Source organism: Balaenoptera acutorostrata, chromosome 1 (genome assembly GCF_949987535.1).
Source record: "Balaenoptera acutorostrata chromosome 1, mBalAcu1.1, whole genome shotgun sequence".
Taxonomy (NCBI): domain Eukaryota; kingdom Metazoa; phylum Chordata; class Mammalia; order Artiodactyla; family Balaenopteridae; genus Balaenoptera; species Balaenoptera acutorostrata.
The window spans coordinates 113847876-113865243 of NC_080064.1; the positions used below are offsets into that span (position 1 = coordinate 113847876).

The window sequence follows — 17368 nt, forward strand, 5'->3', positions numbered from 1 at the left end:
GTTTGAGTTTTTTCCCCTCTCTCTGAAAAGAATACATGCCCCTCACCAGCCCACAAGGGTGGGGTGTTTCCTCCTCTGAGGGTTGTCCAGGACAGGAGTGCTCCCCACAGCAGTCTCTCGGGTTCTAGGCTGCACCCCACTCTGGAAGTTCCTCCTGTCCAACCTCCGCCCCACTCGCACCCTCTCAGCGCTGGGCTTTGGCGTACTGTTGAGGTACTCAGGCTCTTGGGTGAGTCAGGGCAGCCGCTCAGAACGCCTGCCAGCTGAGGCATGCGGCTCGCCCCACAGCCCCACCAGCAGAGATGTGTGGGAGGCTGGGAGGGAAAGTTCCCGGCAGCAAGTTGGTTGGACTAGGGGGGTCGGTGATATACGTTTGTCCAGTGGATTGGCCAAGTCAGGGAAAGCCGGCAATGTGGCTGAAGGGGGAGGGCATCTCACAAAGACTTGGTGATTCCTGGCAGTCCCTGTTACTTAGGGAAGAGGCCGGAAAGAGGCTTCAGCAAACAGCGAAAAATCTCCCAAACCCTGGGCAACTGAAGTTCTGAGCTGCGGCCCTCCGTGAAAGCGTGTTGAAGTCCGCGTAGCAAGCTTTTGAGTTCTACCACGTAGGCTCGCGGCCTGTGGGAAAGTGAGTTGAGGCTGGGGGTCTGGGTGATCCAAGGAGTAAGCAGAGAGTGTGGAGCGGCTGATGCCGGGGACAAATCCGCGGAGCCTTAGGAAGGAGACCGGCCAGAAAACCGAGAGCAACAGGAAGACAGGCAACCCTGCGAGCCGACAGCGGGCCGGTAGGGTCGGGACAGGCCCTCGGAGGGGCGGGACCTCAGCTCCGGCTTGACGTTCTAAGGGTGGGCCGGGTTCCGGTTCAGTTTCCGGGGGGACGGCTGAGCGCGCAGGGGCGGAGCCGGGGGCGCAAAGGGGCGGGGCTCCGGCGTCGCGGGCTCCGGATCCTGCTAGCTGGCCCCAGGCGCCGAGCTCGGGATCCGACTCGGGGAGGGATGGAGGCGGGCGGATTGGCCGACTCGCTTCTTTCCGGAGCTTGCGTGCTCTTCACCCTCGGCATGTTCTCCACCGGCCTGTGAGAGCGCGGGCGGGCTGGGCTGGGGCAGGACCAGGAAGTCAGGAAAGGAGAGAGAGGGGACAGAGACGTGGCCGCAGCCCCAGGCTGCATCTGGAACCTAGGGTCAAAGTGGAATCGGGTCGAGAGGGCCGGGGTACAAGGGCAAGGCTGGTCAGTTTACCTGAGGGAGAAGGCCAGGGTGCTGAGGGTAGGGCCGGGGGTCTGCAGTTGTCCAGAAAGGATGACAGGCATCGGGTATTTCAACGCCCCAGCAGCCTGGTTCTCCCTTTCCACCTCTCCCCCCTGCCTTCGGGTCCCCGTTACAGCTCGGACCTCAAGCACATGCGGATGACCCGGAGTGTGGACAGTGTCCAGTTCCTGCCCTTTCTCACCACGGATGTCAAGTGAGAGGGGCGATGCCTGCGGCGGGAAAGGCTGTCTGAGGGAGGTTGGGGAGGGGTGAGGAGGAATATGGACGAGGCCCCTCGGGTCCCCCCGCTCACACTCAACCCCGCGGGCGAATGTCCCTCCCCTCCACCCTGCAGCAACCTGAGCTGGCTGAGTTATGGGGCCCTGAAGGGAAACTGGACGCTAATCGTCGTCAACGCCGTGGGTGCTGTGCTTCAGACCCTGTATATCTTGGTGTATCTGCACTACTGCCATCGGAAGGTAGAGCCCCTTCCTCTGCTGCATGCCCTGCCCTGCCTTGCTGGCAGGGCAAACATTGTTTCCTAGAAGACTATAACAGGCTGGCACTGCCAACTTTTCCTGGAAGACCCCTCCAGCCTTGCAGTCCTCCTTCCGCCATGAAGCCAGCCTTCTGAGACTCACATATTGTCCCCCATTCTGGCAATGCTGCTAGCTCTGCCTAGCCTGATGGTGCCTTGCTGCCCAACAAACTGCGTGGAAAGGGATTTTGTCTCCATAGTTCCTTCAAAGTCAGTGCCAGTGGCTGAGAGAGATGATCCGCTCTGCTTCCCCATTCATACAAGCATTAAGCTCCTACTCTGTGTAGCAAGGTCACCAAAAAAAGATACCTTTCCCTCTCCTAGAAACCTCCAGGGTTGTGGGTGGATCAGACATGTGCTTAAGTCACTGGTGGGAAAGAGGATGTGACAAGTGCAATACTGGAGGCTTGGGCAAAGGTTGGCTCCCCAACTGGAGCATGGGAGAGGGCAGGATGAATTAATTCCAGCAGCAGAGTCAGAGAGGGCTCCTGGTACATCCAGAAGTAAGGCTACTCTCTCCTCTGCAGCATGCTGTGCTCCTTCAGACTGCAACCCTGCTGGGGGTCCTTGTCCTGGGTTTTGGCTACTTTTGGCTCCTGGTGCCCGACACTGAGACCCGGCTTCAGCAGCTGGGCCTCTTCTGCAGTGTCTTCACCATCAGTATGTACCTCTCACCACTAGCTGACTTGGTGAGTGGGGGTGTCCAGGGAGGAAAGGGAGATAAGTCTCCCATAGCCAGAGACTGTAGCTTATACTCCAGAGGAAGGAAAGACCTAAATCCTGGAAGGAGACGGGGCAGTAGAGTTGGGTGAGTGGGGGGCAGGAGGGAAAGTTTGGGTAACAGAAGATCAGAGAGGACGTTTGACTTTTTTTCTGAGGAAATTCTTAGGCAAGGTGGGAGATTTACTATGTGCCTTGCTAAGAGTGTCTTTCATCCTTTCCCACAGGCCAAGGTCATTCGTACTAAATCGACCCAACGTCTCTCCTTTTCACTCACCATTGCCACCCTCCTCACCTCTGCCTCCTGGACGTTCTATGGGTTTCGACTAAAAGATCCCTACATTGTGGTAAGCAGAACAGGGGCAGGGTGACAGGTGTACGAGGTGGAAAATCAGCTCCTCTCCTCATAGCAGCCCTTGTGATTTCAGGTGCCCAACCTTCCAGGAATCCTCACCAGCTTCATTCGCTTCTGGCTTTTCTGGAAGTACCCCCAGGAGCAAGACAGGAACTATCAGCTTCTACAAACCTGAGGGAGTTCACCTGACCACTGGGCACCTTAATGCCAACCTACTACCAAAGAAATCTCCTTGTTTCAGCTCTTCCTGCTGGTCACCTCCACTGGCGAAGTGCGTTGTGGTAAAGGAAAAGAACTGCTTTGAGAATCCAGGGACTAAAGAAAGGGCTTTACTTAGAAGACTGTATGGAACCTGGGAGATGAATCACTTTTATTTTTTTTCAAGATTTTATTTTTTAATTTTGGAGGTCGGGGTGAAATCTTTAGAATGTGCCTTAAAATAAACTGTTCCCTACCCCTTGCCCATCAAGGCTCGTTCTCTGTTCAGGGATAGTCAACCTGCCTGGTTTGGTGAAGGGTAGAGGGGAACTGTCTGATCCACAGTTACTCTTGGGCTGGTAGGGTTGGCTCAGAAAAGGTATCTGAAAGAACCAAGAAGTTGTAAAGACGTAGGAAGGCCTTAAAAAGAACAGAGCTTGGATGTTATGAAGAAGAATAGGCTTCAAGAAGTCCTTCCTAACAGGGCTAAAAAGACCAGGAAAGTGAAATGATTTTTCCATTCTGAGAGATCTTGAGAAGGGCGTCTTTGCCTCCTTCGGAGCAAATAGGAGGAAGTACCAGCAGAATGCAAAGATAAAGGCTGAGAGAGCCTCAGGAAGGTGGCTCTTCTACCTCTCACTTCTCAACAGCTGGTACACAGAATCCCCAATTCCCATCATCCATACTCCATACTCAAACCAAAGTTAGAAAATAAACTGGCGCTTTAATGGGGGAGGGGAGAGCAGGCTGTCCGTGCGGGAATGAGGTTAGGGTGTCAGAAGCGCATCCCCCTGCGGGCCAAGTCGGCTCGGGCCTCCTGGATCTGGCTCTGCAGCTCGCGGGCGGCGTCCTCGCAATCGTGAAAAGTGGCCACGCGATAGCCCACAGTACCCAGTGCATAGCAGCCGGCGGACACCAGCAAGTAGGCGGGCAGTGACCACAGGACCTCCCGGCAAGACGAGGGCAGCTCCAGGCCCAGGGCTCCCATGGTCAAAGCAGCCCAGGTGGAGCCCAGGAGCGCCAGCCCCCACAGCCACTGCGCTAATTTCGTCATGGTCACTGCGGGAAGAGGAAGCAGAGCTCGAGGTCCCTGACACCCTGCTACCCGCTCTTCATTTGAAACTCATTCCCTGTCCTTCTACCTCACCCCCACTCCGTACCACCTAACCTCAGGGCCGCTCCTCCGTCGCTCCCGCCCTCCGCTCTCAGCCCTCAGCCCTCCTTCTACACTTACCTCCCCGGCCAGCGTCTTCCCTGCGCCGCACGGCTCCGACGTCAGCGTCCGGAATCCTCCACGGCTCGTGCTCCGCCGCCGCGCGGCCTTCTGGGAGTTGTAGTCCTCGAGAGGCGCCTGGCAGGCTCGTGGCCGCGGTCTTGACCTAGGCTGTGCTCAGACGGCTTCGCGCCGGCAGCCGCGACCTGGGCCCAGAGGGTTTTCGGTGCTGCTTCCCTCCCTCGAGACCCCACTCCAAGCTGGCGTGGGGCTTGTAGACAGCCTAAGGACACCCTTAAGCCTTGCGACAAGATGGGAATGTAATATCGTTCCTCTTTTTTTTTTTTTTTAATTTTTATTTATTTTTATTTATTTTTGGCTGTGTTGGGTCTTCGTTTCTGTGCGAGGGCTTTCTCTAGTTGCGGCAAGTGGGGACCACTCTTCATCGCGGTGCGCGGGCCTCTCACTATGGTGGCCTCTCTTGTTGCGGAGCACAGGCTCCAGACGCGCAGGCTCAGTAATTGTGGCTCACGGGCCCAGCTGCTCCGCGGCATGTGGGATCTTCCCAGACCAGGGCTTGAACCCGTGTCCCCTGCATTGGCAGGCAGATTCTCAACCACTGTGCCACCAGGGAAGCCCAATATCGTTCCTCTTAAACTCACTTCTGCACAAAAATTCCACTCATTCATTCATTCATTTATTCACTTATTTATTCTTTTATTCATTCATTCAGTGGAACGTTTCTTGAGCGTCACGACAGACTTTGGAGAAATAGAGATGTCAAGACACGGACCCTTCTGGGGTGGAAGGAGGAAAGCAGGAGTCAGGAAAGCAGCTGCATTGACAACTAACAGGTGCCCTGAGATAGGTGCCCTGAGATAGGTGTTAGAACAGAGGTTGTCATATTTTAAAAGAGAAACTCAGAGGAGCAACCAGTAAGACTTGGAGCCAGAAGAAGTGCTTCAGGAGGGTGTCTTTAAGGGAAAAAAACTGTGGGGACAGAGGAATCACCTGATGTGTTTAAGGTATTAAGAGAAGGTGTATATGTCTTTCACAATTTGGGGGATGAATTCATAATAGGTATATAGAAAACCGAGTGAAAGGAAAGATCAGGCAATTATCAACTTCAGGGAAAACAAAGAGTTATAAAAGAAAGGAAGGAGAATTATAAAAGCCTGTCTGATAAAGGCCACTAAGAACATAACTGTAGTTGGATAGTTAGGTTTATTCACTTGCTGCTGCAAGAGAGAGCACACACCAGAGGAACTGTGGAGCCGCTCATCAAACAAAGGAAAAAGCCAAGTCATTACAGGAATTACAGGATACACGGGAAAGGGTTGAGTTCAGGTGGTATTTAAATGAAGCAGTATTTTGACAGGTTCAAGGTAAGCACAGATGTAAGTGAAGGAGTTAACAACAGCCTGGACTGAGAAGTGAACTGAGAATCCACTTGGAAACTACAAAGTTAACTAATTTTAGATAATTATGTAATAGATAACTACATAATTAAGATAATTGTACAATGTTATGTCCAAAACCCCAATATCTGAAGCCTTCCACCTAGGCTGGAAATTGAGGCTGTTTTTTCTCTGTATCAAAGTAATCAACATGCGTTAAACCTCCAGCAACAGTGGGATGTTCCATTCTCACTGCTTAATTTCAAACAGAAAATCTGTGACTGTATGATTTTAGAGAACGAAGTTTCTCAGCCCCATATCCCTGATGTTAATTAATAAAACCAGTTTTTACAGATTCACAGAGTCTTAGCACAAACACTACATAACTCAGCTGTGTAGAATATTTTCACAGCCATAATAATGTAAACACTAAGTGTTGACTTAACTAAAATTTGGAATATATTTGAATTGAGAGGGTGGAGGAGGGGAGTATATGGGGAGAGTCAGGATTAGAGAGAACTGTATCCTCATTTTCCATGGCAGGCAGTCTATTGATTATATCTAAAATAGAAAAAAAAAAGAAAAGAAAGAAATAATAATATGAACATGTTATTTAGAAATATTGGGAATTCCTAGTGGTCCAGTGATCAGGACTCAGCGCTTTCACTGCTGTGGCCCAGGTTCAATCCCTGGTCGGGGAACTAAGATCCCAGAAGCTGTGCAGCACTGCTCAAAACAAAAACAAACAAACAAAAAATATATAGAGGTAAGTACCCAAAAAAGCAGCCAAGAAACTTGAGAGTGGTTTATGGAGGAGTGTATGTGTAGGGAGAGGGTAGGAGAATGGAGCAGGGGACTGTTATTTTTCATTGAATGCCTTATGGAACTAGTTGGCCTTTTAAACTATGCAAATTCCTTTGTTAAAGTAAAAATTAAGGCAAAATTAAAATATTTTTAGAAACCTGCTATATGAGCTTCAAAGGCCCACCTCCACTCCTTTCCCCAAAATCCTACTGGTTACCCACTCAAGACCTCACTAGTCACAGCGACTTTCAACACAGTTCAGGGGCCAGGCATCAGCCTTGCAGATCCAGAAATTCTATCTTATTCACCCACAATAGATGTGGCCCTGAAAGATTGCCACTCCCCAGAAAATTCTGGGGGGAAAGATAACGAGAAGGGGCTTGCCCTGCAACACATAAAGACAGAAAATAAATTATAGTGTCATAATAATCAGCAGAAGATTAAACATTCATTGAGGGGCTATTATGTGTCATGCCCTTTGTGACACTGCATGTTTGATTTTCACAACAGGCTGCAGTAGGTACTTTTATATCCCCATGTATGAATGAGGAAACCAAAGCAGAGAGAAGGTAAAAGGTAAGTAACTTGCCCGAGGTCATGCAGGGTAGTAAGTAGCAGACTGTCCCATCTGACTCAAAGCTATATGCTTAGTAATTTCACTTTTCTGGGTTACTGGTATGGGAATGGGCAGATAGGGATCGTCATAGCAGCTGACATTCATTGATTGATTACTCTGTGCCAGGCACTGTAATGAGTACTTTATGTGCATAATCTAATTCAATCTTTACAGCCACCATATGAAGTAGGTACTATTATTATCTCCATTTCACAAATGAAGAAACAGGTATGCCCCAGATAGTCAGACTAGACTGCAGAGCCTGCAAACTTTGCCACTAAGGTATAGCATCTCCCTACCTAGATCGATGGAACAGAATAAAAAGTGAAGAAATAGATCAAACATACTCCATTTCAGCATATGATAGAGATGGCATCTCCAGTGAGGAAAGATGGATTATTTGAAAAACATTTGCAACAAGCTTACCATTTGAAAAAGTAAATTAAGTTATATTTCAACCTCACATCTTATACTAAAATAAATTCCCAGTGCATTCAACAAAACTTCATGTGAAAAGTGAAACCCTAAATACGCCATAAGAAAATGTGGGTACATATTTGTCTAATGTTCAGCTCAAGCATCATGTCCTCCAAGCAGCCTTCCTGGGCCTTGACCCTGTCTTGCAGGGTTGGATACCATCTTCCTCCTCTGAGCTCCCACAGGCTCTCTTTTATAGATGGCACTTACCATGTTGAGCTGTAAGTATTTTGTTTCCCTGCTTGGGCCACCCAGGACCATTGTAACTCCAGGACCAAGCACAGCGTGGGAAACCCAGAGGGCTTCTATAAATGTAAGATGAGGGGCAGGAGGAAGGACAGGTTAGCATTTGATGGTCTCCAGGGAAACTGACCCAGCTGTCCTGGTCCCAGGAAATATAACTACTCCAGAGACTCCCATCTACTGGACACAGGGTCTTTGGCTTTGGATAGCATTGGACGAAAGCCAGCAGATTCTTATGGTCCAACTCCTTTCTCTTCAATCTTTTTACAGACCGTTACCCTTCTGCAGCTACAGCAGGCCACAAGTACACATGATTATAGCAGGGTATGAAAGGCAGTACAGCTGGGGGGTTAAAAGTTTGGGACTTAAGAGCCCCAGATGTCCTGAGGTTGGGTCCTGCCTCTTTCCTTTACTTAGCTATGTGACCTTGGGCAAGTAAATTAACCTCTCTGAGCTTCAGTTTTCTCACGTTTGTTGGAGTTTTCTCCTTTGGCAAGCTTTTTTTTCTTTTTTTTGGCTGTGTTGGGTCTTTGTTGCTGTGCGCAGGCTTTTTCTAGTTGCATCGAGCGGGGGCTACTCTTCGCTGCGGTGCATGGGCTTCTCATTGCAGTGGCTTCTCTTGTGGAGCACCACCTCTAGGCGCGCGGTGGCTCGTGGGCTTAGTTGCTCCACGGCATGTGGGATCTTCCTGGACCAGGGCTTGAACCTGTGTTGCCTGCATTGGCAGGCAGATTCTTAACCACTGCGCCACCAGGGAAGTCCCACCTTTGGCAAGCTTTGGTCTCAGTGAGAGACAAATTCCAAATCTGGAGCCCTCTATTTATATATTTATTTATTTTATTTATTTATCGGCCGCACCTCGCAGCTTGCAGGATCTTAGTTCCCCAACCAGGGGTTGAGCCCAGGCCCTCGGCAGTGAGAGCACAGAGTCCTAACCACTAGACAACCAGGAAATTCCCGTGGAGCCCTTATTCTAAAGTGCACTAAAGATGGAAGAATATGCAAAATTACATACAACACAGAGGAAGGGATTGACTGTTTCAGGGAAGGCATGAGCCTCTATCAAATAGGTCCTAAAGCCCAAGGTGATACTGGAAAGATGAGTAAGAGAATTCAGGTGGCGGTTGAGGGCGGAGCTTGCAAAGCCAAGGGAAAGCCTGAACAAAGGCAGGGAGGCTTGAGAGTTCATTGTGAGTAATCCTCTGTGTCTGTCTCTGGCACAAAGACTGCTTCATGGCGGAGTGGCAGGAGGTGAGGCTGGAAAGGCCAGCCAGGGTCAGGCTACCTAAAAAAGACCCCTTAAAAGTATTTGTGTTGGGGCTTCCCTGGTGGCGCAGTGGTTGAGAATCTGCCTGCTAATGCAGGGGACACACGGGTTCGAGCCCTGGTCTGGGAAGATCCCACATGCCGCGGAGCAACTAGGCCCGTGAGCCACAACTACTGAGCCTGCGTGTCTGGAGCCTGTGCTCCTCAACGGGAGAGGCCGCGATAGTGAGAGGCCCGCGCACCGCGATGAAGAGTGGTCCCCGCTTGCCACAACTAGAGAAAGCCCTCGCACAGAAACGAAGACCCACACAGCCAAAAATAATAATAAATAATTAAAAAAAAAAAAAAACACCCTCACAGAAACATCCAGAGTGGGAATTCCTTGGTGGTCCAGTGGTTAGGACTCCACACTTCCACTGCAGAGAGCATGGGTTCGATCCCTGGTCGGGGAACTAAGATCTTGCACGCCACATGGTGCGGCCAAAAAATAAAAAAAAGAAACATCCAGAGTAATGTTTGACCCAATATCCAGGCAATGTGGCCCAGCCAAGAAGACACATAAAATTAACCACACAGAGTAAGAATATCAATCTCATAAGGTTGATGTAAGTGTTGAAACTGAGAATATCTGTAAAGCACTAAGTTGGCTGGCAAGGTCATGGTTGTTATCACATGGGAGAAGAAAATGACATTTGTCAAATGCCTAGTAGGTTGAGCGCTATGCTAGGCTCTTCCACGTTGTTATTTAATTCCAATCCTCTTTACCACAATTTGAGGCAAGTATTATTATCCTCATTTTACAGGTGATGAATTTAAGGTGCAGAGAGGTCACTCAGCTTGCCCAAGGACCCTCACCTGGTGTCAGAGCCAAAACTAGAACTCAGGTCTGTCTGATTTCAAGACCTGGGCTCCTTCCTACTGCCCCACATATGTCTAGAACCTGAAGCTGTCTGAGTCAGAAAAAGGCCCGGGTCACAGAGGCTGGAAATGAGGGCTGGAGGCCCAGAGCAGGAAGGGGAGGGATCTCCCTGGAGGGTTAGCCTAGGCCTTCACACACCGGTGTACATGCACCTCAGTCCCAGAAATTCCCTTGAAGCAGCCTGAGGTCAGCTCTCACAGCAACTCTTGGCCCAGAATGCGGGTGTGTGGGAGGTTTTTCTGTGGGGTCCTGACCTGTGCAGAAGGGAATCCCACTTTTCAGTCCCTTCTGTTAGTGCCTCAGCCTAAAAGTAGGGGAAACATGTCCAGCTTATTTGAGGTGAGTGGAATTCTCAGAGAAGGGCTCCTCGAAGACCATAAGGGCCATTTGGCTCAGGCCTCATTGTCACACAGGGCCTCAAATGTAGCCTTCTGAAGTTATCTCCAAGTGTGGTTTCATTCAGTCACACTGTCACTCTCCCACAGAACAGAAAGAAGGGATTTACAGTACAAATGATTTAACTTTTACTGTGGAATATTCAAATATATACAAAAGTAGAAAGAAGCCTACAATGACTCTGATATGCCCATTATCATAGAACTTTACATTATAAAGTAGGGCCTGCAGTTCCCTGTGAAGGGAAACATTTCTAAAAATCCTGTAATGACCTTGCGACTAGCATGATTATATTGTATCATAATATTGTCTTAAAAAGTGTTAATTTGTCAAGTGTACACATTTCAAACATGTCTCAGTTTTTCTTCATTTTGAAATGCATCTGGAACCTCAGTAGACAGAAGGGACCTGGACTTCTCTCCACCTTTCAGAGGACCTGTCTCCCAGGGGAGTGGCTGCTGAGAACTGTGGGCCCAGGTAGGAGAGTTGGAAGGAAGGAGGCCCACCCCGAGCCCCCAGGGACGCGGAGGCTGGGGTGGGAATAGCTGGCTCTTCGCGCGGCCCAGGGGAAGCAGGGGGCGGGGGCGGGGGCGGGGGCGGGGTGGGGGTGAGGGCAGCTCTAAAGCCTGCTTCCTGCCCCAGGGCAGGCAGTTCACACTTTGCCCTCCACCCCAGGTAATGCAGTGCCTAATTCTAGGGCCAACTAAGGGTCTTCTCTCTCTGCCAGGGCGGGAGCTCAACCAGATAGCATTTATAGTGCAATCTCTGGTGGCCAGCTTGCTCTCAGCCCTGAGGGGGTAGGGAGGTGGGATTTGGGAGCATGATCTTGGCCTTGCCCCCGGAGGAACTTCCAGCCTGCTGGGAGGGAGGAAAAGAACGTACTTGAGGTGAAGCAATTAAGTGCCACCAACTGTGCCCGCACAAGGGCTCTGGCTATTGTTTGCTTAGGAGATGGCTCTGTGAGTAACCCTAAGTCAAGTAGTGTGCACACGGCAGGCCAGTCCAGAGGTCCCTGAGGGCAGGGCCTCCAGCTTCCCATTCTTTCACGGTTCCCATAGCGCTCAGCGCTCGCTCAAGCTCACAATGAGCTTCAATACTTGCTTTTGACTGAAACTTTCCTCTTTGTATCTGTCTCTGTGTCTCTCAGCATCTCTGTCTCTACCAATCTCTGGCTTCTCTTGTTTCCCAACATCCTTCCCGAGCCCCTGGGGAGCAGAGCTGGGGGGCCGGGCAGTGGGAACGGGACAGCGTCCTGTTCTCACCAAGGACAATAAGGTCCGGAAAGGGCTGGAGCCAAGGCCTGGCGCAGACTCCCCCTCCCTGTCTGCCCTGCCCCCCCCACCTTCTGGCATGCCCTAAACGCCAGGCACCCCCTCATGTCAGTGCCAGCCCAAGAGGAGCCCAGCCTCTGCCCGGGCAGGGGAGCCCCCTCATCTCACCTTCCCACCACCCTCTTTTTAGGTGGCATCACCTTCTGCCCCAAGAAGCACACCTCTGGGCCAGGAGCCCTCTCCCGCCAGCCTCCTCACTAGCATCCAAGGCCCCCTCCCCCTGTATTATTTACTCCTGTTTCTGGAGCAGGCAGCGGGCGCTGGCGGGTGTCAGGGCCACGTGTGAGGGAGCAGGAGGAAACATCTGGCTTCCCTCTGTCCTCCAGGGGCGGACCGCCCCTCTCTCCCCTAGGCCTCCAGCCTCCAGGGTGGTGCAGAGACCCAGGCATCCCGGGGCCGAGAGGTTAAGCACCTTTGCCCTTCTCACCTTTGGGTCTCCAGAAGCCATGATGGCCTCACGCCCCCTTACTTAATGATGGTGTTTGGTGTCTGGGATACCCTTCCCAGGGTTAATTGGTAGGTCAGGTGGAGGCAGCCGGCAGCTAGGCACCCCAGGAATAGGCTGGGTGGAGAGCTGAGGTCAGTGCCAACCTGCCTGGTAAAGGTTCCCATTCCCTGAGCAAGGGGTCATTATTCCTGGCCACATACTGTCCCTGATGCCTATGTAGTGGGTGGCAGCAGGTGCCCAGATCCCTTGACATCGTCCTGGCACCTGCTCAGGCTCTCCCCTGTCCTCCCCTAACCTGGCCCCACCCAAGCTCTTATCTTGGAAGGCATGGTGCCCTGAGGTGGCCAGATTCCCCAGCTGTCTATGCTCACCTGGGCTGGGACCTGGCCCTCTGCCCACTGCTCCCACTCCAGGTCAGGAGAAAATCTAGGTTTGACAAAGCGAGACCTAGAACTAACCCAGCCTCCCCGGAGGTCCAGGACCCATTTTGGACAACCTTTCCTCTCCCCATGGGGCCCACATACGGTAACCCCCCAACCATCACCAGGTAAGTTGGAGCCTAGAGCTACCATTCCCTCTCAGGAAGGCTCTGGTCTCCACTGAACTCTCTTTGCCTCCATTCCCAGACTGGAGGAGCAAGAAGACTTGATTCAGGCTTCAGCCCTTCCGAATGGGCCAGTCTTTCGGGTCCTCCAAGAGTTGGCTTCCACCGGAGAGACTCAGCAAGAACCCTGAGACCCAGCAGCAACCCTCCCAGCCTTCAGGGCCAACAGGCAGGGGAGTGTTGCGAGTCTCCTGGAGAAAGATGTGAGCTTGTGCCGCCCTCTGCAGGCAATGTGGGTAAACTGCATAGCACTCCCTCAGCTTAGGCATAGAGGAGAAAGGGTCCGGGAGTCTGGCTACAAATGGGGGTTTGGCGGGGGGGGGGGGCCTCTAATCCTTGACCAGAACTCCTTTGACTCACTTCTTCATCTTCATTGGGTCTCATTCCCAAACTCAGCCACATCCCATGTATAGGATTTTCTGTTCTAGGAGGACAGGTTCTTTCATTCAACCAACCCACCAGTCCTCACTGCCCATTATCAGGCACTGTGGAGAATACAAAGCTGACCAAGGCACGGTAAGCACCCTAAAGCCCACACCACCCAGCAAGAGGGACGGTGCCTAGGTGCCCCAAAGGACAGGCACTCTGGACAGAGAGGCACTCCTCATGGCAGAGCATGGACAGAGCAGGACCTGAGAAGTCACATCCCTCACTTCCATTAAGGCTGGCTCCAAGGTTGGTGGCCTTGTTCCTATCGTTTTATGTATTCAACACTTTGCTAAAACTTAGGAAGTGTCTTAATTCCTTGGCTGTGAAACAGAGGAGAAAAATGAAGGCACAGACCAAAGAGGATAGGGACCGTGATCAAGCTGGGAGTCTTTCTAAACACGGGCACACATCCACACTGCAGAACAGACAGGTCCAGGAGGGCAACATCAGTAGGGAATTCCCACCTGCAGACTTGGAGCAGAAGGGGCAGGGGGCTCATCTGCTCAGGGTGGGGAGCTAGAGTAACAAAGCCCTCACAGGTTAAATGGAACTCCATGGGGAGGTGTAGGGATGAGGGGCCTTTCCCTCCCTGACTCCTCTGTTCCAAGATCTATTCCAGTTCCGATGGGCAGGCATTCCTGCATTGCAGTCTTTACCCCTTTTCCCAAAGGGCAAGACTGCCGATCATTCATGCACTTTTCTTCCATGAGACTCTTACACAAGTATATGCCACTCCAGTGCCTGGCAAAGTGCCTGGCACTGATGGCACTCAATAAATATTTGGTAAAAATGAACCTCAGAGGAAGGAAACCCCACCATCCCCAAGGTCTGAAAACAGCAAGTACCCATCTGCCCCAACATTCTGCACACCCATGCAGCCATGGGCAGGAGAGGCCCACAGCATATCACAGCTCACAGAGCTACAAAGAATCAACTTTATTAAACATTCAGGGTCAGTTTCTCTTTTTGCCCTTGCCCGTAACCTTGGCTGGTGTGAGGACTGGAGCTGTTGCCTGGTACAGAGTGGAAGAGATCTTGTTGATGTAGTACAGACCAACCATGGAGAAGATGAAGCTACAGGGTGAAGGAGAAAGGTCATGGTATAAGTGGGCATGCTGCCAGCCTGGTGCCTCCCAGAGCAGACAGACACCAGCATGAGGGAAAGAATCCAGGATCAGGTTTAGGAAAATGGGGAAGGGGACAGAGGGAGAACAGAGTGGGAGGGACGTATGGGGAAGTCTGGAACCATCACAGGAGGACTGAGTGCCAAAGGACAGGATGCTACACCCCTTACTCAGCTGTCAGGCACTTACCAGGTGGTGACACAGACTCGGTGGATGAGGCCAGATGCAAAGAGAGCCAACAGGAGGCAGAGGAGAACTGGGGAGGCAAGAGGGGACAAGGAGGGTGGTCAGAATGGATACACCAGGCATTCATATGTGGAGTCTAGAAGAAATCTGGGGCCCTCTGAATCTTGGGGGAACTGCTTGGAGGGGAAGGGCATGACAACAGCAGGAGGACCTCAGATGGGCTTACTGATGCCCAGAACACGGAGGCAGGAGATGCATGCTCATTACCAGCTCTGCCCCAAATATCACTTAACTTCCCTATCCTGGCTTCCCTCCGATAAAAAGGAAAAGGAAAGGTGACAGCAGAATCTCAAGGGCAAGGCTTGCTCCCATTTGAGGAAGAGGGTCAAGGCCTTTCCAACAGAAGCCAGCCAATAGGGATCAATTCATTAACCTGGCTGGCTAGTTATGGAAGTCGAGGGCCTCAGTTCCTGGACATAAGTTGGAGAGCAGAGTGTCTGGATACACACACCCATGGGGGCAGAAAAGGGTCTCAAGACATCTAGAGTAGGACTAGAGAGAAGATGGGAGGGCAGATAGCAAGGGCAATCCCACCTGCCCAGCTGGGGAGGGCAGGGCAGGTGAAGAGGGCCAAACAGCTTGCCCCACTACAAAGGTTTCTTTCAGAAGCAAATGAAGACAATACACTTAGAAATAAAATCTAACAGAGAAGTTCTGAAGCCGCTGTATGAAAGGAGCTCCGGAAGCCTACAAAGGCGCCAGGTGGAAAGAGCAAAACATAAGGAGGACAAAGAAACGAGGGCCACAGTGACAGGTCTTTGTTCTACCAGGTGAAGGCTTCACAAGAGATGGCATCTGCTGTCAATTTGGGGCACGTGGCATCCCTTAGGTGATCTGGCCTTGACGCCTAATTGGCTTTATGAACTTAATTCTCCATAAATAACTGAATCATCAATTCTTGATTAGAGTCGTTTCAAAAGGAAAACAATCTGACAGTTACTCTAATTTGGTCAGGATTCCTGCTGACACAGAAAGCTGGTGTATCTAATACTTAGGCTCTTCACAATCATCTCAAATAAACAGAATTCACTAATATTGGGTCAATTTCACCTCGGAACCCCCTCAACTGATTTGGCCCTTCTTCTTCTTTTTCTGGTGGAAACAAAGAACATCCCTTCTTGGATGTATTCATTACAGGCCCAAACCTGCCTGTTTCCCTCAAACCTTCCCTGGGAACTGGCCAGGAAGTAACTGAGTTTCTTGCTTTCAGAGGCCCTCTCTTCTAGCTCCAGTTCCGGGAGCTAGATAAAGTGCTGCATCCAAAAGCATCATCTGTCTCCAGACAGTCTTAATACACATATTTTTTCCTCCTAAAAAACCTTTACTGACTAAGCACCTGGAAATTCAGTACCGTGTTGGGGGAGGTTACTGGAGAGGGTTCAAATACTCAACCCCCAATTTTCACTTACTCTCAGGGAAGATCTTTGCTTGGAATCCTTTGCCAAAGACAAGATTCTCCAGATTATTGAAGGCCTGGGTTGAGGGAGTTAAGGAGTAGGACGTGCAGTGGGGGCAGAGATGTGTGGCTAATGGGAAGGGTACAAGCCTGCGTGGCCCACCACCCTTCCTACCCTCAAACACCTCTGCCCGCTCCCCCGCAAAAAGGATACAGTGAGAGAGAAGACGAAAAGGCCGGAACCAAGCAGGCCGCCCTGGATGGTGAGCCACTCGGTGGAGGCCAGCTGGCGGCTATACATCTGCATCCCAGCGAAGAGCAGCAGGGACAGGAGGGAGGAGAGCGCCAGCGAGGTGCCTGTACCCACCACTGGAGTGGAGAAGAGACGCAGAGTCAGGCCCAGCCCTCCCTCCAGGAGCCGCAGGCAGATTCGGCAGGTCCGGGAACTCGAGGGCCCAACCACCTGCAAGCACTCCCGGGACTGCAGCCACCCTCCCCAACTCCCTACACCCCGCGGCAACCCCCAAGAATTCCTCAGCCCCGGACGCCCCGAACCCCCCGGCCCCGTGGAAATGCCCGTCGTCTGGAACCCAGGACACGTCAGCTCTGCGGGGAGAGGACCGCGAAAGCTAATCTGCCCAAATCCGACCCCTACTAGTCTGCCCGGTGGGGGACCCCGCTGGTCTTGTTACCCATCATGCCCTGCCCTTGGGTCCAATCCGCGCCTCTGTACAAGAGGAGAGCCGAACCGGGCACGGTTGGCTGTGCGCATGCGTCAGCCCCCAACGTGGCCTTGCTTCTCCCCAACGTCTTCCTCTTTCTCCCTCTCGGCGCCTGAATGCAGCGCCCTCTTCCTGCAGGGAGGAAATATTGCGTCCAAGAGCGTCCTTGGCCACCACCCTCGTCCCCCGCCCTTCCCCGCACCCAGAGCATCTGCTGCCTCTCAGCGCAAGCTGCACTTAACTCTTCAAGTCACTGGGCCCATGGACTATAGCCTCTAGACCACTTCTGTCTTCTTTGTCAATTATGTCAGCTTTAGTGCCTGTTCCTCAAGACTACCTCCCCCATGATCATTGCCTTGATATCTCCCCTGGACTCTTGCCCAAACCAAAATCTAGTCCTTCCATTCTGGAGCCCACCTTTCTCTGAAACTATCCTTCTGCTTTATATGAGTAAGATTAGAAGCCAATGAAGAATTCGAACATAAGAAATGGCTCCCCCTCAAATACGATTCCATGTTACCCAGCCAACCCCACCCCACCCCCCGACGCGACAGCCTTCTGAGAACCACGTGGGAAAAACTATTTCCCACCTCCTACCTCGACCAGCGCCGTTCGAGGCTGGTCCCTGGAGCATGCGCAGTGACATCTCACCCCCACCCCTCCCCACATCCCCACCGGG

General features: G+C 51.7%; 3 protein-coding genes across 7 annotated transcripts; 1 reads left to right on the plus strand and 2 right to left on the minus strand.

The window, feature by feature from the left end:
* The first annotated feature begins 346 nt into the window (after positions 1-346).
* SLC50A1 (solute carrier family 50 member 1) lies at positions 347-3323 on the plus strand. Of its 4 annotated transcripts, none has more exons than XM_057558361.1 (6): positions 347-628; positions 1384-1461; positions 1603-1726; positions 2313-2474; positions 2733-2852; positions 2934-3323. In XM_057558361.1, exons 2-6 carry the CDS (start codon positions 1400-1402, stop codon positions 3033-3035), a joined length of 570 nt encoding a protein of 189 aa, XP_057414344.1. In that variant the 5' UTR covers positions 347-628; positions 1384-1399; the 3' UTR covers positions 3036-3323. The 4 variants fall into 4 exon arrangements, with proteins under 4 accessions (XP_057414344.1, XP_007178510.1, XP_007178509.1 ...); XM_007178448.3 differs by having other exon boundaries at positions 351-785; XM_007178447.2 differs by lacking the exon at positions 347-628 and adding an exon at positions 922-1075.
* A 439-nt stretch (positions 3324-3762) lies between these two features.
* DPM3 (dolichyl-phosphate mannosyltransferase subunit 3, regulatory) lies at positions 3763-4405 on the minus strand. Of its 2 annotated transcripts, none has more exons than XM_007178445.2 (2): positions 4293-4405; positions 3763-4117 (listed from the first exon to the last, which is right to left on the minus strand). In XM_007178445.2, exon 2 carries the CDS (start codon positions 4110-4112, stop codon positions 3834-3836), a length of 279 nt encoding a protein of 92 aa, XP_007178507.1. In that variant the 5' UTR covers positions 4113-4117; positions 4293-4405; the 3' UTR covers positions 3763-3833. The 2 variants fall into 2 exon arrangements, with proteins under 2 accessions (XP_007178507.1, XP_007178508.1); XM_007178446.2 differs by lacking the exon at positions 4293-4405 and adding an exon at positions 4227-4275.
* Positions 4406-14122: 9717 nt separating this feature from the next.
* KRTCAP2 (keratinocyte associated protein 2) lies at positions 14123-16754 on the minus strand. The gene is given in 6 exon segments (XM_028165535.2): positions 14123-14275; positions 14515-14581; positions 15981-16044; positions 16182-16336; positions 16660-16703; positions 16705-16754. Coding segments are annotated over 6 exon segments (486 nt in total). The 5' UTR covers positions 16740-16754; the 3' UTR covers positions 14123-14154.
* Positions 16755-17368: the final 614 nt, after the last annotated feature.

What these genes read in the sequence shown, in the direction of transcription:
- SLC50A1 (XM_007178447.2), top strand. Translation starts at nt 996, where the DNA reads ATGGAGGCGGGCGGATTGGCCGACTCGCTTCTTTCCGGAGCTTGCGTG. An exon ending in TTTCTCACCACGGATGTCAA is followed by an intron (nt 1,462 to 1,602) that starts GTGAGAGGGGCG and finishes TCCACCCTGCAG; the next exon opens with CAACCTGAGCTGGCTGAGTT. An exon ending in TGCACTACTGCCATCGGAAG is followed by an intron (nt 1,727 to 2,312) that starts GTAGAGCCCCTT and finishes TCTCCTCTGCAG; the next exon opens with CATGCTGTGCTCCTTCAGAC.
- DPM3 (XM_007178445.2), bottom strand. Translation starts at nt 4,112, where the DNA reads ATGACGAAATTAGCGCAGTGGCTGTGGGGGCTGGCGCTCCTGGGCTCC.